Source organism: Betta splendens, chromosome 24 (genome assembly GCF_900634795.4).
Source record: "Betta splendens chromosome 24, fBetSpl5.4, whole genome shotgun sequence".
Lineage (NCBI taxonomy): Eukaryota > Metazoa > Chordata > Actinopteri > Anabantiformes > Osphronemidae > Betta > Betta splendens.
The window spans coordinates 1,416,633-1,440,589 of record NC_040901.2 but is presented as its reverse complement, the minus strand read 5'-3'; the positions used below and the strand labels follow the sequence as shown (position 1 = coordinate 1,440,589).

The 23,957-nt window shown below is 43.7% G+C and overlaps 4 protein-coding genes across 7 annotated transcripts in view; 1 reads left to right on the top strand and 3 right to left on the bottom strand.

Moving 5' to 3' along the window:
- The window catches only part of LOC114850884 (NACHT, LRR and PYD domains-containing protein 12-like), a 369,265-nt gene that overhangs the window by 318,046 nt on the left and 27,262 nt on the right, over positions 1-23,957 (bottom strand).
- LOC114849500 (NACHT, LRR and PYD domains-containing protein 12-like) lies at positions 740-23,479 on the bottom strand. Of its 3 annotated transcripts, XR_008693808.1 has the most exons (8): positions 22,256-23,479; positions 21,936-22,097; positions 21,476-21,649; positions 21,107-21,280; positions 20,491-20,537; positions 18,559-20,375; positions 18,342-18,474; positions 18,018-18,151 (listed from the first exon to the last, which is right to left on the bottom strand). XR_008693808.1 is itself a non-coding variant. In XM_055506272.1 (6 exons), the coding sequence occupies exons 1-6, from the start codon at positions 22,387-22,389 to the stop codon at positions 804-806; spliced, it is 1,221 nt and encodes a 406-aa protein (XP_055362247.1). In that variant the 5' UTR covers positions 22,390-23,452; the 3' UTR covers positions 740-803. The 3 variants fall into 3 exon arrangements, 2 of the variants coding, with proteins under 2 accessions (XP_055362247.1, XP_055362248.1); XM_055506272.1 differs by lacking the exons at positions 18,018-18,151; positions 18,342-18,474; positions 18,559-20,375; positions 20,491-20,537 and adding exons at positions 740-1,333; positions 1,458-1,504 and having other exon boundaries at positions 22,256-23,452; XM_055506273.1 differs by lacking the exons at positions 18,018-18,151; positions 18,342-18,474; positions 18,559-20,375; positions 20,491-20,537; positions 21,476-21,649 and adding exons at positions 740-1,333; positions 1,458-1,504 and having other exon boundaries at positions 22,256-23,449.
- Positions 8,225-14,616, bottom strand: LOC129603674 (uncharacterized). The gene is made up of 2 exons (XM_055506253.1): positions 14,497-14,616; positions 8,225-14,180 (listed from the first exon to the last, which is right to left on the bottom strand). Exon 2 carries the CDS (start codon positions 11,303-11,305, stop codon positions 9,302-9,304), a length of 2,004 nt encoding a protein of 667 aa, XP_055362228.1. The 5' UTR covers positions 11,306-14,180; positions 14,497-14,616; the 3' UTR covers positions 8,225-9,301.
- LOC114849838 (RNA binding protein fox-1 homolog 3) overlaps positions 17,697-23,957 on the top strand; it is a 52,831-nt gene continuing 46,570 nt past the window's right edge. For both annotated transcript variants that reach the window (XM_055506292.1, XM_029141582.2), the window contains exon 1: positions 17,697-17,811. In XM_055506292.1, coding sequence (XP_055362267.1) covers positions 17,731-17,811 — 81 coding nt within the window. In that variant the 5' untranslated portion in view covers positions 17,697-17,730. The remainder of the gene's footprint in view (positions 17,812-23,957) is intronic.

Below are 23,957 nucleotides of genomic sequence, written 5' to 3'. Positions count from 1 at the left end.
ACCATATTATTCCGAGAGATAAGATGCTGCTGCTGTAAAGACAGGTTGTTGGTTCAAGTCCTCCATACCTGTAGATGCTTTCAAGTCCTTTTTGTCCAAATAAACTATAAATACAACATTGAACATGCCACAACCTGAACAGAGCAGTGGCTCAGAGGTTAAGAGGTTGTTCTTGTGAAGTTAGGTTGAGGGTTCAAATCTTGCATGATTCTAGAAACTTTTGGATTTGACTCTCAAAGTGTAGGCTTAAAAGCGCGCCAGAAGCATCTCCAAGTGTGAAGGGTTCCTCAGTGGTGCACTGGGTAAGACGATGAGCGTAAGTCGCAAGGTGTGCAGACCTCATGATCGAATCCTGGGCACTGCTGGTTCCTGGATCACACAACAGTCCTGAAGGGACTCCAGGGGGGGCCGTGTCCTCCCTGCGTTTCCAGAGAGGTAGAAAGGAGGCCTTATGAAACTGAGAAGTAAAACTAACTAGAATTTTGAATAAAACTAAAATTTAATTTACTAAAACAGACAGTTAAAGGTTACATACATGTTTATTATAACACACAATCTGGAATCAACTTTAGCTACTGGCTGGATGGAGGTTTGATCAAGAAATGGGAGCAACACAACTATTTATCAACTGTAATAAAGGAGCTGATGAGAGACATTTTTGCAGTTTATTTTAATAACAGAGGAAAATGAAAGATAATAGGAAAAGGAGGTGTAATGCAAAGATCACACAATCCACAAGTTGCTCCATAGTTTGTTTTAATACATCTATCTGACAACGTTTCTCTGACAGGATCAAACTCTCACTACGACACATCACACAGAGACACTGAGGAACCAGGAGAACATAACACAAACCCAGGATAAAGAGGTTTAGTGAATGTGGTGTTGAAGGGGTGAAGGTGGATCAGTTTGTCAGAGGAGACTCTGTAGAAGGACAGAGAACCAGCAGGACAGTCCACATACACTGATACTCTGTCAGACACAGAGGAGGAGATGGATGTTACTATGTTATTGTGTCTGACAGAGTAACCATCATCAGAGCAGTACAGACTCCAGGACTGATCATTGAATCCAAACCAACAGTCTGTACTGCCTCCTTTCCTTCTGATTCCTCTGTAACTCACTGATATATGAACTCTTCCTTTCCACTCAACCTCCCAGTAACAGCGACCAGTCAGACCATTACTACACAGCAGCTGAGGCCAGTAGTCAAATCTGTCTGGATGATCAGGATATGACTGATCCTCCTCCACATGTGTCACCTTCCTGTTGTTTTCAGACAGTTGTAGTCTCCTGTTCACTGTGTTTGTGTCGATGGTGAGTTGACAGAAATCTGATGGAGAGAACAAGACACAATCCAGCTGCAGTTATTGATCTATCATCAGTTTGATGACGACTCATGACAGTTTGTACAGTAGATGGTTGAATGTTGCTGATCTCAGTAAAAACACACTTACACTTGCTCAGACCTGGTCTCAACCATCGGACTCCACCAGGCTCCACCCTGAAAGGAGGAGGGGGTCAGAGACATGCAGACACGGACATTACATGGCTCTCACACACAGATGGAGGCTTGTATGTAGGGAAAAGCTTTGACTTCTCTGTTTCACTTCATCACTTTTGGTGTCAGACACCTGCTTTCAGTCTCACTCTGTCACCACCAAACTAATGTGACACCACAGGAAGCAAAGTCTGAATGTGTTGATTATCACACACTCCAAGGTTGGGTTCTAAGTTCATAAAGCTCCACATCCCTACTTGCTCCTCCATCAGACACTGTGTGTAGTTGTGTCCATACCTGAGAGTGTCCAGACTCCAGTGTGGATCCTTGACTCCAGCAGACAGCAGCTCCACTCCTGAGTCTCCTGGATGATTGTAGCTCAGGTCCAGCTCTCTCAGATGGGAGGGGTTGGAGCTCAGAGCTGAGGCCAGAGAGACACAAGCTTCCTGTGAGAGCAGACAGCCTGACAGCCTGATGGCACAAACAACAAAGTTACAGTTACACACTATCATTAAGTCACACACTACAACCACTTCTGATGGCAAAGGAAACAGAGATTGACAAACCTAGAATAAAATCAATGAAATGAAAGAACACACTGAAAAATCTTGACCTGAGAGTCTCCAGTCGACAGTGAGGACTCTTCAGTCCAGCGCACAGAAAATTCACTCCTGAATCCTGCAGGTTGTTGTTACTCAGGTCCAGTTCTCTCAGACTAGAGGACTGAGAGCTGAGAACTGAGGACAGAGCTTCACAGCTTCTCTCTGACAGGTCACACACACTCAGGCTGAGACACAGGTGGACAAAATTATAAACAATGCAATGTTATTTTTCACATCTTAACTTTAACTTAAAGTACAAACATTATATGAACATATATACACACATACATAAAATATACATATTATTTAAAAAAAAGCTACTAGAACAAGCAACTGATGGAAGATATAAGTTAGTTTAAACTGTTTAATCTCTTATTTTAAAGGTTTGACATCTGAAAACACTCACATTTAAAACAATAAGAATAAAACCTGAGAGTCTCCAGTCGACAGTGAGGACTTTTCAGTCCAGCGCACAGAACATTCACTCCTGAATCCTGCAGGTTGTTGTTCCTCAGGTCCAGTTCTCTCAGACTAGACGACTGAGAGCTGAGAACTGAGAACAGAGCTTCACAGCTTCTCTCTGACAGGTTACAGCTACTCAGTCTGGTGAGACAGTAATGGACATCAATTGTAATTAAAATGAAACATGAACAACAATAAAAAAATCAGTCGAGCAGAGAACTGTAACCACATTTGGTTACAGTCATGTCTCTCATTCAAAACAGTCCTGATTAAATAAATAGTACATTCAACATTTAGAAGCTTTACAAAATACTTACAGAGCCGTGTTGGAAGCTTTGACCACAGGCAGCAACCTCAGAAGAGCCTCCTCTGAAGCAAAGAATTTATTCAGGTCAAATACTTCAAGATCATTTGCTGAAGACAATAAGATGAAAACCAGAGCTGACCACTGGGCAGGAGACAGTTTATCTGTGGAGAGACTTCCTGATTTCAGATAGTGTTGGATCTCCTCTACTAGAGAACAATCATTCAGCTCATTCAGACAGTGGAAGAGGTTGATGCTTTTCTCTGCAGAAGGAAACTCTGTAATTTTCTTCTTGATATATTGAACTGTTTTCTGATTGGTTTGTAAATTACTTCTCATGCGTGTCATCAAACCTTGTAAAAATGTCTGATTTTTCTCAAGAGAAAATCCCAGGAGGAAGCGGAGGACCAGGTCCAGGTGTCCATTTGGACTCTTTAAAGCCTTGTCCACAGCAACGTGGTAGAACTGTGTATGTTCATGTTTCGTCATAAAAGGTTTCATCATCATATGTTTAATCACAGATAATTGTGGTGTTGATTGTTGTTCTGACAGAAGACTGACTCCAGAGTTGATGAAGGTCAGATGGACATGAAGAGCAGCCAGAAACTCCTGAACACTCAGATGGACGAAGCAGAACACCTTGTCCTGATACAGCCCTTTTTCCTCTTTAAACACCTGTGTGAACACTCCTGAATAAACTGATGCTGCTTTGACATCGATGCCACACTCTGTCAGGTCTGACTCATAGAAGATCAGGTTTCCTTTCTGCAGCTGCTCAAAAGCCAGTTTTCCCAGAGACTCAATCATCTTCCTGCTCTCTGGACTCCAGTGTGGATCTGTCTCAGCTCCTCCATCATACTTGATGTTCTTCACTTTGGTCTGAACCACCAGGAAGTGGATGTACATCTCCGTCAGGGTCTTGGGCAGCTCTCCTCCCTCTCTGGTTTCCAGCAGATCCTCCAGAACCGTAGCAGTGATCCAGCAGAAGACTGGGATGTGGCACATGATGTGGAGGCTTCGTGACGCCTTGATGTGGGAGATGATTGTTGTGGCCTGCTGCTCATCTCTGAACCTCTTCCCGAAGTACTTGTCCTTCTGTGGGTCAGTGAATCCTCTGACCTCCGTCACCATGTCAACACACCCAGGAGGGATCTGATTGGCTGCTGCAGGTCGTGTGGTGATCCAGAGGCGAGCAGAGGGAAGCAGGTTCCCCCTGATCAGGTTTGTCAGCAGCACATCCACTGAGGTGGACTCTGTGACATCAGTCAGGGTTTTAGTCTTGTTGAAGTCCAGAGGAAGTCGACACTCATCCAGACCGTCCAAGATGAAAACAACCTTAAAGTGTTTAAAAATGAAGATTCCTGCTGCTTTGGTTTCACTGAAGAAGTGATGAACAAGTTCCACCAAGCTGAACCTTTGCTCTTTCAGCACATTCAGCTCTCTGAATGTGAATGGAAATGTGAAGTGTATGTCCTGGTTGGCTTTGTCTTCAGCCCAGTCCAGAGTGAACTTCTGTGTTAGGACTGTTTTCCCAATGCCAGCCACTCCCTTTGTCATCACTGTTCTGATGGCTCCATCTCTTCCAGCTGAGCCTTTAAAGACGTCTTCTGGTCTGATGCTTGTTTCTGCTCTGTCTGGTTTCCTGGAGGCTGTTTCAATCTGTCTAACCTCATGTTCATCGTTGACCTCTCCAGTCCCTCCCTCTGTGATGTAGAGCTCTGTGTAGATCTGGTTCAGAAGGGTTGGCTTTCCTGCTTTAGCAATGCCTTCAAACACACACTGGAACTTCTGCTTCAGGCGAGATTTAAGTTGATCCTGACAAAGTGCAGCAGAAGATCCTGAATGAACAAGAAAATGGTTATGATTCATGTAGTTTGATCGAAGAATGAGAATTTAAGTATGGTCCACATATAAAACAAAATTAACTTAAGACATCAGTAAATATGTGATTGCTTCTCTGATTATGTAGATAAATCCTCTTACTGCTCTGCAGACAGTCAGCCAGCTCCTCCTGCTTCATTCTCCTCAGGAAGTTCACTGTGATCTTCAGAAACGCGTCTCTGCTGCTCCTCCTCTGCTCTTCATCCTCACCATCCAACTCCTCCTCATCCTTCCTCTGACTCTCTAAGCATTCTGGGTAATCTGGACTCAGAGCCTTCTGGATCTTCTTCAACTCCTTCTTCACAAATGTGACAATGTTTTCCTCCAGCAGCTGGAACAGAAACTAAATGAATGACCTGATCCAACTAAAACCATGGAGCCAAACATCAGATCCATGTTGGACACACTGACAATCCACTGTTTTAAAAAGTGCAGCATGGAGATGATTGAACACAACAGATGAACAGTAGTAGTTGTACATGTACAGACCATAAATATGGAGTCCAGGTGTGTTTGGTGCTGCTGGACAGACTGAGCACTGGGAACCTCTGAGCTCTGCTGGTCCACTCTGTAGAGGAACCATAAAGAATGAGTCCACACAGAGACACACACAAGGAAAAGGTCTCTGAAGAGATGTTGGATGTGAGGAGTGAGTCATAGACTCCTCGTAGTGGTGAAGGTTTACTGTCAGTCAGTGGCTTCAGTCTCAGCTCTGAATAACATATCTCTACCTCCCTCACTGAACAAGTGTTGGAACAACAAGTCTGCTGGGATCAGACTGGTTGTACTGGGCAGCTACCAGTGGAAATATGATGAACTAGAAACATTTACCTACTTCCTACATTATCATTTTTGGACATCAGCTCTGGTGCCGACACTGGGGACAAACAGTCGTCTCCACTGCATCAACATCACAACTAAAGTCTCCAGTAGTAACTTCGATTTACTGCTGCAAATTACATTTGACCAAAACCTTCATGTAGAGACGTAAATAAACAGATTTGGACAGAGATGATCAGCTGCTTCCTTTGATGTCAGCACTTCATTAGAAGAGGAGCAGCCCCTGAGACCCTCTACAGGATCAGATCTTTAGCTACTGCTGGATGGAGATTTGATCAATGGTCAGAGTGAAGAAAGCTTCTCCTTCACATCAACACTTCAAACACAAATCAACCAGATCAAAAATGGAAACAACACAAATGTTAATCATAAGAGAATGTTTACATCAGATTGTTCAGGATGATTCAAAGTAACAACAACAACTCACTGTGACTCTGATACAGGTTGGTCTTTGAAATTAATAGGAAAGTCCTTTGACCGGTCACTCTTGAAGGACACACAGCTGGGTCCAGGTCCAGGTCCAGCAGATCTTTGTCTCTGATGGGACCTGATATAGAAACACCCATATGATGTAACACCTACATCACCACCTAATCAATGATGTGTCTGTGTGACTGTCTCTGCCTGTACATCGGTTTGTGTTGGGTTTGGGTGTGTTTTGTTTTGCAGGGACAAAGGGGTGGAGCTGTGATGGCATCAATGCAGCACACCTGTGCTGGAGGGTGGAGCTGTATTAAAGGAACTGCAGTCCTCTCCTCGCTCTCTCTCTCCTCCTATCTTACCTGCTGCACACACCATGTGCCTGTTGCTGACTCCCAGGCACTCATTTATACTTCACTGGCATCTGTTGGGGATATGCGAGGAGCACAAATTATAATAATTGGATTTATAGCTCCTGATTGGAGATACCAATTATGTTTATAATTTAGATTTACAAATCTTGGTTATTAGCTTAAATATATATAACTATATGACGAATGTCTATAGTTTGGTAAGTGAAGCACTTACTATTATTGATTTAATAATTATTAATTGAATTAATAATTACTTAGTTTACGGGGCACCACCCTGTTTCCAGGGACCAATAACCGATTTGGAAATAGCCAATACAGTCTCATTTGTATTTAAGTTAGTTGAAGGGTGAACTCCGTACCATAGCCGACTCAATTCACTAGTGCTGCAAAACCATGTACAAATAATCACAGAAAACGACCAATTAAATTATGAACGCTTTATTAAACAGTTAATATTAACTCTAGTGTCAACACTATCTTGAATAACTCAGCAAATCACAACTTAATCTTATGGTGTGTTCGTCTGGCGTTCTGTATGTGTATGCGCGTTACCTGAGATAAGAGGGGTGTGTGTGTGTGTGTATGTGTGTGTGTGTGTGTATGTGCGTGTGTGAGAGAGAGAGAGAGAGAGAGAGAAAGAGAGAAGAGGAGGAGGAGAGCGCCCCCCTTTAGGGGCGTGGTGAGGTGGCACAGCTGCGCGCGTGTGCCGGCGAGCCCTTTGAATGGAGCGCGCGTGTCTGGCGCTCACAGGGAAAGAAGCGTGTAAAGGAGTGTGAAGTGGGACTAGCGTGGATAAGGCTTGTGGTCACACAAACACGTGGGGCTATATTCTGCGATATAGTCACGTGATCGCGGAAGCGTGCGGTGGTTGAAACGTGCGCTTGGCGTGGTCGCAGCCGAAACAGAGCACTACACAGTAACACACTGAAGCACTTAAGCTAGCGAAATCACAGGTTACAACACTTCAATGTGCACCTCTTAGATTCACGTAGATCGGTAACAGCGTTACAGTCACGTGATAGCGGAAATACACAGTGATCAGATCGCGTGTTCAGGAAAAGAAAACACAACAACAAAACAATTACTGATCCCCTAAAAGTTCTACTCTGCTCAGACTTAAGAATGCCTCTGCCTTACTGCTCAATCCTGGTGAGAAGCTCCGGCGTTGCGAGCGTGCGTGCGTGCGTGCTTGCGCTGTTGCGGTCCGGTCCGGTCCAGGTGTGCGTCGCGGTGATCGCGTCGCGATCAGCTGATGCGGCGGCGAGTGAGGCGGTTACGCTGGCGGTTTCCTGCCGTGTGGCTGGAAGTAGATGGGTGATCAGGCCCGTTCTCTGTGACGACGTCCCCGTTGGTTCAGCTGCTGGCTGCGGTGGAGGCTTCAGGCGTGCTGGTGCAGAGGGAGGCTCCAGGTGGGGCAGCGAGAGGGTCGAAGAGAACAAGGGGAAACGGGACAGGGTCGGAAAGAACAAGGGAAGGGGAGATCGAAGAGAAGAAGGGAGAGAACAAGGGACGAGTCTTCGGTCACGGCGACTTTTATAACCGTGTTTTTGGTCACGCCCGTCCTATTGTTTGGTCCAATCAGGATGGCTGACGTCCAAGTTTCTCCTCCGTTTGTCGCTTGTGTCAGCGGGAGTTGGATGTCAGCGGGAGTTGGATGTCAGCGGGGAGCCAGGTATGGGTCCCCAGCCTGGCGCCTGGTTTTGGCGCTGAGATTTGAAATCTCTTTGTTCTCACTCACTACTATCAGGATGAGGACTTTACATGCAGGCCGCAGTATTTCCTTTGTTTGAGCATGTGGGACCTTAATAATAATTCTGTTAATAACAGATTATACAGATGAGGTCCCCCAACATCCCCCCTTTTTGTTCCGAATGATGGCGTGTCAGCCGTCGCTTTGGAACAAGACGTTGAAAGGGTCCATGTGCTCTGACAGGTTCGTTAAGGTCCTCAGTATACTTGTCATCTCCTGTGGGCATTATCAATGTTCATTGACAGTCCATTTATTCCAAACAGTCCTTGTTTTCTAGAGTTGGAGGCAAGTCTGAGCATTTTAGAGGCATGTCTGAGCGGAGGCAAGAGCATGTCTGAGCAGAGGCAAGAGCATGTCTGAGCAGAGGCAATAGCATGTCTGAGCAATCCTAAACCATATCATTTCCTATGTATTTCTTAGGTGAAAGAAAACACGAGAAAAGAGAGGGATAGATGAGTGAAGAGAGGTGTGGTTAGAGTTTGCTGGTCAACTCGTGAAAGAGTTGTTAGCTGGCAAGGCGTTGCCAGGTTGGTGTCTTTATGAAGTGTACATGTTTGTGTCTGGTGTGGACTACAGTGTGTACATTTTCTCGTTGCATGAGATCTATAAAGACATGGACCTGCTTCTAGGTTAATCTAACCACAATTGGTACTGCCAGGGTTGTGGTACCTGAAAGGGATGCATAACCGTGGTGGTAGTGGACACAAGGCTTTCCTTGATAAGGCTTTAACAGAAACTCAATAAGTTGCTACTGACTCTGACCGAGGAGCTAACTTGCAGATGAGATTTCATTAGCCTACCCAGCTACCTGTACCTGAATTATCTTCTCTGATTGTCCTGGAGGGTCTCAGGAGGCTGCAAAATCATTTAGGAGAAGAATGAACTATGTGTGGCTTACACATTGTTTAGGCTCATCCAGAGATCCAGCTATTCCTACCAGGTTGCTGATAAGATTTTGGGACCTACCATGGATGCGGACTAGTTCTCTTTATACATACCACGTTGTGGCATGGACTAGTCTACCCTCGCCTTTGGGAGCTGGGACTGCTCCCCCCTTTTGGTATGTGGATGTGTTTGACGCAGGCTTGGTGCCTGGTCTAGGCCACCTATGTCTTTCGTACCTAGTGTAATAGGGAAAGATGCCTGGTCTAATCCACTAGTGGGGAGTCAGTGTCTGGCTTCTGTTGAGAGGTCTGAAGGAGCAGCCGAACTGTTAGGCCTGTCAAGTTCTTTTAGGGCTTCCTCCACGCATCTCCGTACCAGACTTACAATGTCCACCTCTGAGTCTTCCCGTGACCGGTGAACTGGACTGTGGTCCTTGTACCTACGGTTCAAGTTCTGTCTGAACCGACCTCTTCCCCCTCGTTGGTGGGAACGAGGTTGTTTTGGCCTTGAATTACAGTATTGAAGAGGCTCATCTTCCTGATTGACTGTGTCAAACTGCTGGCGACGTGACCTGCGGTTTTGAGTCTTCCTTTGCCCTCGTCTGCTTCTCTTAGCACGAGGCATTTCGTGGCCTTCAAGTGTTAAGTCAGACTTTTGATGGGTCTGGATGCTAAAAACTCTGGTGTCTGCTACAGGTCTCCTAATGGGGCGTACACGCGTTTCCCATACCAGCTGGGCATATCTCACAACTCCCTGCATCGTGCTCCTGCCTGTCTTACAGTGCATGGCGACATCAAATTGGATGCTGTCATGGAGATTATGCAGGAATAAGGACTGGAACGTACTGTCTTCTTCTAGACCTGGTGTATTCCGTCCTTGGAAGTAGGCCTTTCTGAGGCGTCTGTAATATTCTTTGGGAGGTTCATTTCTTTTGTGTAAGACATTGAACGCTTCAAAGATAGTTGCTGCCGGGTCAGAATATGGGGCATATTCTTCTCTTAAAGCTCGACAGAGTGAAGAGTATTGATCCCGAATGGCAGGCTTGAGTGTTTCCATGAAGACATGGACACTCCTGGGTGTAGTCTTCCAGATTAGCTTTAGTTTCTCGCGAGCTGTTGCATGAGGGAGGTCCAATAAGCAACGATCGACTTCCTGCAAGTAGTCGTCTATGGTAGAATCATGGCTCTTGGGGTCAAAGCACTCAATGTCCTTGGCTAGGGATTCAAGCTGGCGTAGGCGCAAACCTAAGTTTGGGGAAGGATAAGCACTATCAGAGTCACTTGAGCCTGTGTCGTCCCACTGGTCGCTGTAACGTGGGTGAACCCGACGCTGCTTCCTGCGTTTGAGACGAGGTGCTTTCTCCTCCAACAGGGGGCTTAATCTGCCACTGTCACTCTGGTTCTCAGGTGAGTTTTCCCTCCTCAGAGTGGGGGCATTCCTGTCCTCAGTGCATGAGGGGGAGTAAAACAAGTTTGCTCTGGATGCTTTCCTGTGCACTGGAGTGCTAATGTTCCTGTACTCAGCCACTGTAGTGGTCTGAAAACCTTTGCCTTTGGCTATCTCACTGGTAACACAAGTAGCTGTACTGAGCTGGTGCTCGTAAGGAGGTGGCTGGGGGGTCCCTAGCCTCTGGGCGAGAGCCGCTGCGCCTGCTTGGGGCATCTGCAGCTTTGCATGTGATCGGTTTGTTTGGCTGTCAAGAGGCGGGGGCTGCTCAGCCTTCCTGGGAGCTAGCCTACTCTCACCATCTACGCCTGACTTGGTCAGCTCTGGTCTCCTTGGACTGGCTGCCGTGTCTACCTGATCACTCTGGCTCTTCCTCCTGGCTTTCTCAACCTCTTGATGGGCCACTAGGAGACTAGATTGTAGGGCGTCATGGTCCTGCTGCAATCTCTCCTTATCTTCCCGGAGCTGCTCCAGCTCTTGTTTCGTTACCCAGAGACTTTGCTTAAGGTGGGAAACAGTCTCCTGCTCAGCTTTGTAGCCACTGCACACAAGGAAGAGCTTCTTTTCGTACTCTGCAGCCTTCAGCTGCACCTTGCGGTGGCAGAGTAGAGCCAACTCACCCATTACCTCTTGGGCCAGGTGAGTTTCCGTTGAGGGCTTGGCCATGTAAGATAAAAACCTCTGCAATTCAGCTTCGCATTCATCAATAGTATAACTATTGAGTTCTTCTAATTCTGTTACTGACACATCTAAGATCTTTGCAACAACTCCTTGAAAGTCTAGGTTTCCCTGCTTGGGGAAACGTTCAGCACCAGATCTCCAAAGATTCACGTTGCCCATTCTGGTTCTGAGGAGCAATGTGATTTACAACTACAGCTAAAGTAGTGGTGCACAGGTGACACTTCAACCTGTGGCTTACTTGAATGTTTGTTATGTGCTAGCTGTGGAGGCTTGCCTGGGTTTGTCTTGCTGAAAACCAAGCTTGGCTCCCGTTGCTAACTGAAAAGATACTAAGCCTACTCACTTTGGTTTCAGTGACGGCTTGGCACAACTTATTCTCAATCTCTGGGGTTGCTATGCTAATGGTAGCATGCTAACATGCACACACACAAGCTGACATTTGGTAGCTCTTTGCTAAGCTAATGCTAAGCTAACAAAGCACAGCTTGGTAACACTGATGGCAGCTAACCCTGAGTTAATAGCTAAGATAGTAGCTAGGCTAACACTAGTACCACTGGTGGTTTGGCAGCCTGTGCTAAAGCTACACTTGGCCTCTTAATGCTTAAAGTGGAAGCTAAGCTTCTAGGCCCACTCTTCCTACTGCAGTTCTCAGTAACTAGTGTTAAAGCAAAGGGCACCTTGGTTTCTGCCACACACAGTTATGGATTCTTGCATCCACCAGTAGATTATTTGTACAGATTTACAGCACGGTGAATAATCTTTGTCGGCCTCACACGGGGCACCAATTATGTTGGGGATATGCGAGGAGCACAAATTATAATAATTGGATTTATAGCTCCTGATTGGAGATACCAATTATGTTTATAATTTAGATTTACAAATCTTGGTTATTAGCTTAAATATATATAACTATATGACGAATGTCTATAGTTTGGTAAGTGAAGCACTTACTATTATTGATTTAATAATTATTAATTGAATTAATAATTACTTAGTTTACGGGGCACCACCCTGTTTCCAGGGACCAATAACCGATTTGGAAATAGCCAATACAGTCTCATTTGTATTTAAGTTAGTTGAAGGGTGAACTCCGTACCATAGCCGACTCAATTCACTAGTGCTGCAAAACCATGTACAAATAATCACAGAAAACGACCAATTAAATTATGAACGCTTTATTAAACAGTTAATATTAACTCTAGTGTCAACACTATCTTGAATAACTCAGCAAATCACAACTTAATCTTATGGTGTGTTCGTCTGGCGTTCTGTATGTGTATGCGCGTTACCTGAGATAAGAGGGGTGTGTGTGTGTGTGTATGTGTGTGTGTGTGTGTATGTGCGTGTGTGAGAGAGAGAGAGAGAGAGAGAAAGAGAGAAGAGGAGGAGGAGGAGAGCGCCCCCCTTTAGGGGCGTGGTGAGGTGGCACAGCTGCGCGCGTGTGCCGGCGAGCCCTTTGAATGGAGCGCGCGCGTGTCTGGCGCTCACAGGGAAAGAAGCGTGTAAAGGAGTGTGAAGTGGGACTAGCGTGGATAAGGCTTGTGGTCACACAAACACGTGGGACTATATCCTGCGATATAGTCACGTGATCGCGGAAGCGTGCGGTGGTTGAAACGTGCGCTTGGCGTGGTCGCAGCCGAAACAGAGCACTACACAGTAACACACTGAAGCACTTAAGCTAGCGAAATCACAGGTTACAACACTTCAATGTGCACCTCTTAGATTCACGTAGATCGGTAACAGCGTTACAGTCACGTGATAGCGGAAATACACAGTGATCAGATCGCGTGTTCAGGAAAAGAAAACACAACAACAAAACAATTACTGATCCCCTAAAAGTTCTACTCTGCTCAGACTTAAGAATGCCTCTGCCTTACTGCTCAATCCTGGTGAGACGATCCGGCGTTGCGAGCGTGCGTGCGTGCGTGCTTGCGCTGTTGCGGTCCGGTCCGGTCCAGGTGTGCGTCGCGGTGATCGCGTCGCGATCAGCTGATGCGGCGGCGAGTGAGGCGGTTACGCTGGCGGTTTCCTGCCGTGTGGCTGGAAGTAGATGGGTGATCAGGCCCGTTCTCTGTGACGACGTCCCCGTTGGTTCAGCTGCTGGCTGCGGTGGAGGCTTCAGGCGTGCTGGTGCAGAGGGAGGCTCCAGGTGGGGCAGCGAGAGGGTCGAAGAGAACAAGGGGAAACGGGACAGGGTCGGAAAGAACAAGGGAAGGGGAGATCGAAGAGACGAAGGGAGAGAACAAGGGACGAGTCTTCGGTCACGGCGACTTTTATAACCGTGTTTTTGGTCACGCCCGTCCTATTGTTTGGTCCAATCAGGATGGCTGACGTCCAAGTTTCTCCTCCGTTTGTCGCTTGTGTCAGCGGGAGTTGGATGTCAGCGGGAGTTGGATGTCAGCGGGGGAGCCAGGTATGGGTCCCCAGCCTGGCGCCTGGTTTTGGCGCTGAGATTTGAAATCTCTTTGTTCTCACTCACTACTATCAGGATGAGGACTTTACATGCAGGCCGCAGTATTTCCTTTGTCTGAGCATGTGGGACCTTAATAATAATTCTGTTAATAACAGATTATACAGATGAGGTCCCCCAACACATCCAAACACTGCATACACACTGATCTACTCACCTACACATCTTTATGCATTGTTTTGCAGGGACAAAGGGGTGGAGCTGTGTTGGCATCAATGCAGCACATCTGTGCTGGAGGGTGGAGCTGTATTAAAGGCTCTGCAGTCCTCTCCTTACTCTCTCTCCTCGTATCTTAATGTTAATGTTAGTGGGACTAATAAAGGCATTCTATTCTATCTTGCCTGCTGCACACACCATGTGCCTCTTGCTGCCTCCCAGGCACTCATTTATACTTCACTGGCATCCAAGCACTGCATACACACTAATCTACTCACCTACACATCTTTAATTACACATCTTTTAATTACCTTTAATTAAATACTACATTGAACCCTTGAATCTATGTGTCCTCCCTCTGTGTCACATTCATCTGAGCCGGTTTGTGACAGTCTGAGACTTAGCATACTATAACACAAACAAACAATACGATTATTCTATCATTCAAATCAATGTGAAGGTTAAGAATGATGAAACAACAAAATCTAATCTTCCTACTATTTAGTTTATTTGAAAAAAATCGTGTTTTTTTTTGCTAAAAAGGGTAACAATCCTGTAAATGATTAAATGCCTGGTAGTTTTGAGCAGGTGAAAGGTTATTTAAGTGATTTACAAAAAGAGTCTGTCTTTCGCAGTCTGAACCAATCTCTACATCATCAATATGAACACAACATTTTGACTTCATCCTCCATCAGGTCAGTTCACAGTAGAAACTGTCTCTTACTTTGTGTCTGAGGCTCCAGGTTCATTACTGAAGTTAATAAACTCATCTTTGGACCAGTCACTCTTCATAGACAGACAGCTGGGTCCTGGAGGTTCTGCTCTTTGTCTCTGGTTCTGGACTCTGCAAACACATGTTTTCATTTATATCACATCAGTCACTGATCTTTTCTCTGATTAAAGTAATTTCTGTGGCTCTAAACACAAACTACTGCTGCTGCAGATCATCAGGATGTTTCACACTTTGGATCAGTCAGAAAAACCCAACAAAAGACCCAACAAATCATTTCTTTGTATGTCATCAGTTGTAATAGTTGAAGAAATTGGTATGTTGGTATATTTACTTCGAAATGTTGCGTAGAATATCCCATAATATTATATATGGTAATTAGGTATTATCATTTGTCCAAGTAAACTTTAAAAATAAATAACAAGTACCAAGTCAATAAGCTAAATCATTGTTTTAAAAACCTCCAAAATCAGCAGCAAATAGACAGCCTCATCTCCGTACATAAACCATCTATAATCAGCACATTAAAAAAAACAAAACTATTTATTATATACGGGATTTGTGCTATTATTTAATGTCAGAACTGCATTCTTTCTGACCAAGTGTTAAACTTGTTAATCTTAAGTACGTTTAAATGTATGTTTAAAGCACATAATAAAATCCTGCTGTGTTAAGTATTTCTTGTGTTTTTTGTTTTAGTGTTTTGTCAACAATGTCAGTGTTGCATTTTGCAATTTATCATAGATAGATAGATAGATAGATAGATAGATAGATAGATAGATAGATAGATAGATAGATAGATAGATAGATAGATAGATAGATAGATAGATAGATAGATAGATAGATAGATAGATAGATAGACAGACAGACAGACAGACAGACAGACAGACAGACAGACAGACAGACAGACAGACAGACAGACAGACAGACAGACAGACAGACAGACAGACAGACAGATAGTCTGAACCAGTCTATGCATCATCAATAGAAATCATTTTTGTCTTTATCCTCCATCAGGTCAGTTTACAACTACAACAACTACTGCTGCTACTGTTTTCAGCTCGTTTATTTGGTTTTAACACGGTGCTGTGATTAAATTCCGTTTTTCGCTTATATCAAGAGAAATGAGGAAGCGGATGTTCTTTGTATTTTATTTTCTGGACAATTTACCTAGAAAACGGCTTGATTTATTCTAGAGGGGGAAATCAAAGGTAGAACGTACACAGACCCGACACAGTACTTACACACGAGGACATACTGTATAAAGGCAGCAGCGAGATCAGCATTTGACAAACACTAGCGCGCATTGACAACTTGATCAAAGTCATCTGCCTATGAATAAGTGGCTCCTCAGCACCATCGTTGGAACGTCACATCACTGTCTGCTTCAGACGGTGACGCCACTTCCCCGATTCTCTCGTTGCCTGCATTATCACATGCATACATTTCTGGTTAAGCTCTACCTGGACACACAAACGACACACCGTTTGTCGCTCATATCAAGAGAGGACGAAACGAAACGAATCCAGTTTGTTTTGTATTTTTTCCTCATGATCAACAAACCAGAAGACAAGTACAGATATACATATAAAATACATTTATAACACAGATTGATGAATAAATATAGATTCCTATTTTATGTTATTATACTTATATTATTCTATTGGATTGGCTGGAGGAGGGACTGTGTCTCTCGGCTGGCCTGAAAACTGTGTAAAAACATCAGCAGCTTCGGCAATTGACAACAAACACTTGCCCACACTAGCGAGCAAAGACGCATAATAATCTATACTATTTACAATAATAAATTTATAAAAAAATTTAAATATGTTATAAAATGAACTACTCTACATTTAATGATATAATACCATGACATCGTTTTTTGTGCTTAATGTGCAGACACAGATAGAAATAAACAGTCGGACCTCACATCTTTGCGCCACCTGGTGGTAAAAACGAGACTAGAACCCTGATTTTTTTCAGCCTGCTGCAGTCCTTAGTCGGGGACGCACCCGTGGCGCACTGGCGACGCGCACGACAGCCGAGACCAAACAAATTATTTCTCTGTGTGTCATCAGTTGTTTCATTGTTTATCTTAATAATCACATCTACACACATGAAGTTGATCCAGAAGAACATGAACATCCTGGAAATTCATACAGTCAGTTTATAAGATCGGAGAATAAACTAACAATGATTCATATCAGTGAGTTTGGATCAATTCTTACTTTGTGTCTGAGGCTCCAGGTTCAGGACTGAATGATGGAGGCTCACATCTGTCATTCTTCATAATCACGCATCTGGATCCTGGAGACTCTGTTCTGTCCTCTTCCTCCACATAAACACTCATCTTCTGAAAAAGCCACAGATCCAGAGCTAAACACCTGCTGTGTGAAGTTTAATGAGTTCAGTCAATAGTTTTACGACCGTGTACTGTAAGATGTTTTAGCAATTGATTATTCCAAAATGATGCAGTGAAATTGTATGATATTTGCTGTGTTAGTAGTCTATGAAGTACTAGGTAGTACTTTGAAGAAACAGTGTTCTAATTATTTGAGGAACTCATTTCATTCAAGGCCAAGTTTTAGAATAGAGGCCAGTTATGTATGAACTATGCACCAAAGTCAAGTTATTAATCATCAAAGTTGACTGTATTACAGTATGGTATGGTAGTTTTGAATACTAATAAATCCTAAACTATACAGTAAAAGTACACAAATCTTTGTGGGCTGATAGTACACTTCTAGTAGAATAAGGAGAAAGTGGTCTAGACCTGGAATTATGCACCAACGTCAAGTTATTAATCATCTGAATTTTACAGTATGAAATGGTAGTTTTAAATACTAATAAATGATAAATTGTACAGTAAAAGTACACATTTCTTTGTGAAGTTATAGTGTATAACCTGTAGTACAAGGACATACTGGTGTGAGTCTGGCATTATGGACCAAAATCATTGTAATGAAAGCCAAACTAATACTGCTTTTTAGCATTAGATGTCAGTTTAAGCTAAAAAATATATTAAAATACACAGTACACGTACACAGATCTTTATTGGCCATATTTTTTCTATTTATGCAATATTTATATATTATAATGTTATATGTTTCATAGTGTTCTATATTTTGAACAGACCAGACGTCTCGTTATGAAAAAAAGTCGCGACGAGCGTGTTTTGTGCTCTGCTGTAAAGCGCGTGATAGGGGCGCAAAACGTGCGGCTCGCTGAATGACGGATGAACGAACGACGGCTCACTTCACCGCAGAAGTGAGTCTCTCGGTGCTTCTATGCGATCGCAACACTGTTACCGTAAGTATCGCACGAATCGCGCACTTCAACCATATCGACGGCTCATTTGATCTCAGTGACAAACAACAACCAGAGCCCGAACACGATCAACTCCTCACATCCGGTTCTTGTCAGTGTTCGTTTGACAGAAGTGGGTCGTGTCTCTTCTTCCTCTACATTAACAAACAGACTCAGTAACAGTAACGTTGTTAAACACTCACCTCCTCAACGTTTCTTCTTCTTCTTCCTGGTGTTTATTTAACTTTTTCTCCTTCTGCTCTGTTCTTGCAAAATGGAGAACTTACTGAAGACGTTCAGTTTCGCTACTGGATCACGTGATCACCGAGGCTCCGCCCCCTCTCTGTTTACAGGAAACCAGGAGAGTTTAAGCAGCAGAGTAATGAGGAAGCAGGAAGCAGCAAGCAGCAATGCTACAGGATGAAAGAGATCCAAACTATCAGTTGTTTTATATTCTGTTCTTAGTTAACTTAGCTGCTGCTGGGACTAATTTATTAAAATTGTAATGTTCAAGTCAACGTTTTCTTATTTACCTAAAAGATGCTGTTTTATGTTCAATCAGGGCAAAGAACAAGGATTTTCAAGCAAGCGTTTGTCTGGCTGTTCCAGTATTTCATGTTTACATTAGTTACAGTATCAGATTACGAGTTGAGCAGGGTATGGATACTGTAAAATAAAGGATTATACAATAAGTAAATACACGTTATGAGTTCAATGAGCTGTGAGAAAGTGTCTTCATAGATTGTGTACAGGTGGAGAAGGCAGCAGAGGTCACGGTTCCTTCTTAGAATGTTTGAATGAGTCCATCCATCGACTGGACCCTTTGACTGATGCTCTTCTTCTTTATGGGAGGAGACAATCAGCTGATCCAGGTTTGCCCTGTTCTTGTTCCTGAAATGCTTCAGAAACAGGAAGGACATTGTTTGTAGGAGTGCAGCTCCATCACAGAGGGAAGAAGCAGAGGAGGAGTTCAACCTGTTCACTGATGCTGTTAAACTGACTGTTTGTCGTCCAGGTGAAGTTCTACTATTATTGTGTGTTTCAGAACCAGATGTACAGGGATGGATGGAAAAGTAGAACCAAGCTGCTGAACCTGCACTGTCTGTGCTGCCTTTTGATATGTTTTCATTATTTCTGCACATAAATACTTTTTATGTGAAATTACTGTGTTACAGTCACTTTGAGTGACATCATTACTGTCAGTCATTGAGGAGCTTCACATCAAGGCCATGAGTGACATAGTGAAGTTAGACAAAGACGTTATTCCACATTTCCTGCAGGACTTTAGCTACAGTCTTCATTGGTGTGATCATGACTCTGTGTGAACACAGACCAGACTCATTGTTTAACATCACTGACGGTTCAGTTACTGCTCTTTTCCATAAACTACACCATGTGAACGAACAACCTTCAGTCCCTGGATAAATTTTTCCACAACTAGAGTTTATCATGGTTGTCATGATGTTGGTCTCATCTCACTGAGTTGAACACTCTGCAGATTTCGCACTTGACTTTACAGACTCAACGTGTGACGTGAAAGAAGAGAGATGCAGGTGGAGAAGCTTCCTGTGTTTGTTCAGTGGGAATCCTCTTTGATCACATGTGATGCATCTTCAAGAGTCAGGTTCTACACCTGAACCAACAACTGGACTGGTTTTGTAGAAACCTGGGATCCCCTGATACACACTGCTCTGAACTCTTGTGTTTACGTCAGTTTAGACCTACAACCTTTGACTTTACTGACTAAATCAGAGAAACTAGTCCAAACACAGTATGTGTAGTCAGTACTTAGTGACACTGGACTCTCTCTGCTCCTGAAGTCAAGTGTCTGTGAACACACTGAGCTGCACAGGTAGCATGTAGCCTTCATCACAAAAAGTAGCCACAGGCTCAGACAGGTAGAGACACGTTATCAGTTCTCTATGGAACCAGGTTTTAGTCCTGATAGAACATGTACCCAGTTCAGCCTGATGCTGTGGAACCACAAACCCACAGAACAGGGTTTGTGAAAGTGACAATGGTTTCATAAAATAGTGCAACAGAAAATGTCAACATAAATTAATAAACAAACAAATATTATAATAACACATATGGATAAAGAGGTTCAGTGAATGTGGTGTTGAAGGTGTGAAAGTGAATCAGTTAGTCAGAGGAGACTCTGTAGAAGGACAGAGAACCAGCAGGACAGTCCACATACACTGATACTCTGTCAGACACTGAGGAGGAGATGGGTGTAAATGTGTTATTGTGTCTGACAGAGTAACAACCATTAGAGCAGTACAGACTCCAGGAATGATCATTGTATCCAAACAAACAGTCATCACTAATTCCTTTCCTTCTGATTCCTCTGTAACTCACTGATATATAAACATATCCTCTCCACTCAACCTCCCAGTAACAGCGACCAGTTAGACCATTACTACACAGAAGCTGAGGCCAGTAGTCAAATCTGTCTGGATGATCAGGATATGACTGATCCTCCTCCACACGTATCACCTTCCTGTTGTTGTCAGACAGTTGTAGTTTCCTGTTCACTGTGTTTGTGTCGATGGTGAGTTGACAGAAATCTGATGGAGAGAATCAGACACAATCCAGCTGCAATTATTGATCTATCATCAGTTGGATGACGACTCATGACAGGAGATGGTTGAATGTTGCTGATCTCAGTACAAACATACTTACACTTGCTCAGACCTGGTCTCAACCAATGGACTCCACCAGGCTCCACCCTGAAAGGAGGAGGGGGTCAGAGACATGCAGACATGGACATTACATGGCTCTTACACACACATTGTTGTAGGATTGTGTTCAGATGGAGGCTTGTATGTAGGGGTGGACATTCAGCAAAAGCTAAGGAGTTGGATCCTTATCTTGGACTTATAGCAGGAGCTGATGTGGAGAAAAGGTTTCACACCTCTATGTCAAATCAGTTTTGGTGTCAGAGGACACCATTTTTTCAAGGGGATAAAAGAAGTCTAAAAAAGTATAAAATGTGTAATAAAGCCCAGTATCAGTCTAAAACCACTCTGTTATTTCCCTCCTGGTCTTTTAGTTTTTGTTCTTGGTTTAAAAGGAGTGTTTTTGGTTGTATGAGTGATTTGACTGTTATTTTTACATAGTTTGTTCACCTATCCTCTGGTTCTTCTTGGGTCCATAAGACACTTGAAACTCAGTCTGCCATTTTGTGGATAAGCACGAGTCACTAGAGCATTAGAGATTTAATTGATCCTCACTAAACGTACGCTCTGTGTCAGTGAGTTGGTCTTGTTGACGTCTTTGTTAAATCAAGTCTCCATACCTGAGAGTGTCCAGTCTCCAGTGTGGATCCTTGACTCCAGCAGACAGCAGCTCCACTCCTGAGTCTCCTGGATGATTGTAGCTCAGGTCCAGCTCTCTCAGATGGGAGGGGTTGGAGCTCAGAGCTGAGGTCAGAGAGACACAAGCTTCCTCTGAGAGCAGACAGCCTGACAGCCTGCTGGCACAAAAAAACTAAGACTTGGTCACAGTTACACACCATCATAAAGTCACACACTACAACCACTCCAAGAAGACAGATATTGACAAACCTAGAATGAAATCAAGGATATGAGAAACATGTCTGGTTTAAACCATCAAATATGAAGTACAAAAGATTGTCAAACGAAAAAAAACACTGAAAAATCTTGACCTGAGAGTCTCCAGTCGACAGTGAGGACTCTTCAGTCCAGCACACAGAACCTTCACTCCTGAATTCTGCAGGTTGTTGTTACTCAGGTCCAGTTCTCTCAGACTAGAGGACTGAGAGCTGAGAGCTGAGGACAGAGCTTCACAGCTTCTCTCTGACAGGTCACACACACTCAGGCTGAGACACAGGTGGACAAAATTATAAACAATGCAATGTTACTATTCATATCTTAACTTTAACTTAATAAAGTATACACATAATATAAACATATATACACACATATAAAATATACACATTATTTTTAAAACTACTAGAACATGCAACTGATGCAAGACATAAGTAAGTTTAAATTGGTTGGTCTCTAATGTTAAGGGTTTGACATCTTGAAAACACTTACATTAAAAAAAATAAGAATAAGTTATAAGAATAAAACACTTGCATTTAAAACAAACAATTACTCAACCTGAGAGTCTCCAGTCGACAGTGAGGACTTTTCAGTCCAACAGACAGTAGCTTCACTCCTGAATCCTGCAGGTTGTTGTTACTCAGGTCCAGTTCTCTCAGACTAGAGGACTGAGAGCTGAGAACTGAGGACAGAGCTTCACAGCTTCTCTCTAACTGTAATCTGTAATCAAAATGAAACATGAACAACACTAAAAAAGGCTACGCAAATTCAGTCAAGCAGAGAAAGGAAAACACATTTATACTTATGTCTCTCATTTAAAACAGCCCTGATTAAATAAATAGTACAGTCAACATTTAGAAACTTTACAAAATACTTACAGAGCTGTGTTGGAAGCTTTTACCACAGGCAGCAACCTCAGAAGAGCCTCAGAACACCTTGTCCTGATACAGCCCTCTTTCCTCTTTAAAGACCTGTGTGAACACCCCTGAATAAACTGAGGCTGCTCTGACATCGATGCCACACTCTGTCAGGTCTGACTCATAGAAGATCAGGTTTCCTTTCTGCAGCTGCTCAAAAGCCAGTTTTCCCAGAGACTCAATCATCTTCCTGCTCTCTGGACTCCAGAGTGGATCTGTCTCAGCTCCTCCATCATACTTGATGTTCTTCACTTTGGTCTGAACCACCAGGAAGTGGATGTACATCTCCGTCAGGGTCTTGGGCAGCTCTCCTCCCTCTCTGGTTTCCAGCAGCTCCTCCAGAACCGTAGCAGTGATCCAGCAGAAGACTGGGATGTGGCACATGATGTGGAGGCTTCGTGACATCTTAATGTGGGAGATGATTGTTGCTGCCTGCTGCTCATCTGTGAATCTCTTGCTAAAGTACTCATCCTTCTGTGGGTCAGTGAACCCTCTGACCTCCGTCACCATGTCAACACAGTCAGGAGGGATCTGATTGGCTGCTGCAGGTCGTGTGGTGATCCAGAGGTGAGCAGAGGGAAGCAGGTTCCCCCTGATCAGGTTTGTCAGCAGCACATCCACTGAGGTGGACTCTGTGACATCAGTCAGGGTTTTAGTCTTGTTGAAGTCCAGGGGAAGTCGACACTCATCCAGACCATCCAGGATGAAAACAACCTTGAAGTGTTCAAACCTGCAGATTCCTGCTTCTTTAGTTTCAGTGAAGAAGTGATGAACAAGTTCCACCAAGCTGAACATTTGATCTTTCAGCACATTCAGCTCTCTGAATGTGAATGGAAATGTGAAGTGTATGTCCTGGTTGGCTTTGCCTTCAGCCCAGTCCAGAGTGAACTTCTGTGTTAGGACTGTTTTCCCAATGCCAGCCACTCCCTTTGTCATCACTGTTCTGATGGCTCCATCTCTTCCAGCTGAGCCTTTAAAGACGTCTTCTGGTCTGATGCTTGTTTCTGCTCTGTCTGGTTTCCTGAAGGCTGTTTCAATCTGTCTGACCTCATGTTCATCGTTGACCTCTCCAGTCCCTCCCTCTGTGATGTAGAGCTCTGTGTAGATCTGGTTCAGAATGGTTGGCTTTCCTGCTTTAGCGATGCCTTCAAAGACACACTGGAACTTCTGCCTCAGTCGAGACTTAAGTTGATCTTGACAAAGTGCAGCAGAAGATCCTAAGTGAACACAAAAATGGTTTTGATTCATGAAGATAGAAGTGTGCTGTCCTCACAACGCGTCTACCATGTGCTGCTAGACAGCCAGCTAACAAATAAACTAAGGACTCCACACAAGGCTTGCGTTTCTCGTTTGAAGTTCCCAGCTTTATGACATTGTAACTGAAACGTACAGAAATTGTTTAATTAACAATTACATATGATAGCGTTGCATGCCAAAAGGTTGTACAATTTATGCTCGTTCATACTCACAAAGACATACGCAACCAAAGTTCCAGCATTGTAAAACTGCCTTAAACCGTTTGTTTCTCCTCCCCGTTAACCTAGCTTACCTCCACAAAAAGATATTTACTAAAACACGAGCAACAAGAGCACTCACTCCAACTATTTTCCCGAGACCAATGTGCGGAGCGCTCACTCCAAATATTTTTTTTTGTTTTTTTTTT

Excerpts from the sequence above, each read along its gene's own strand:
- LOC129603674 (XM_055506253.1), bottom strand. The coding sequence starts at position 11,305 with ATGGGCAACGTGAATCTTTGGAGATCTGGTGCTGAACGTTTCCCCAAG.
- LOC114849500 (XM_055506272.1), bottom strand. The coding sequence starts at position 22,389 with ATGTCAGAGCAGCCTCAGTTTATTCAGGGGTGTTCACACAGGTCTTTA. Across the intron at positions 22,098-22,255 it reads AAAGCTTCCAACACAGCTCT|ATTACAGTTAGAGAGAAGCT; the intron begins GTAAGTATTTTG and ends TTTTGATTACAG. Across the intron at positions 1,334-1,457 it reads GAGACCAGGTCTGAGCAAGT|ATTTCTGTCAACTCACCATC; the intron begins GTAAGTGTGTTT and ends TCTCTCCATCAG.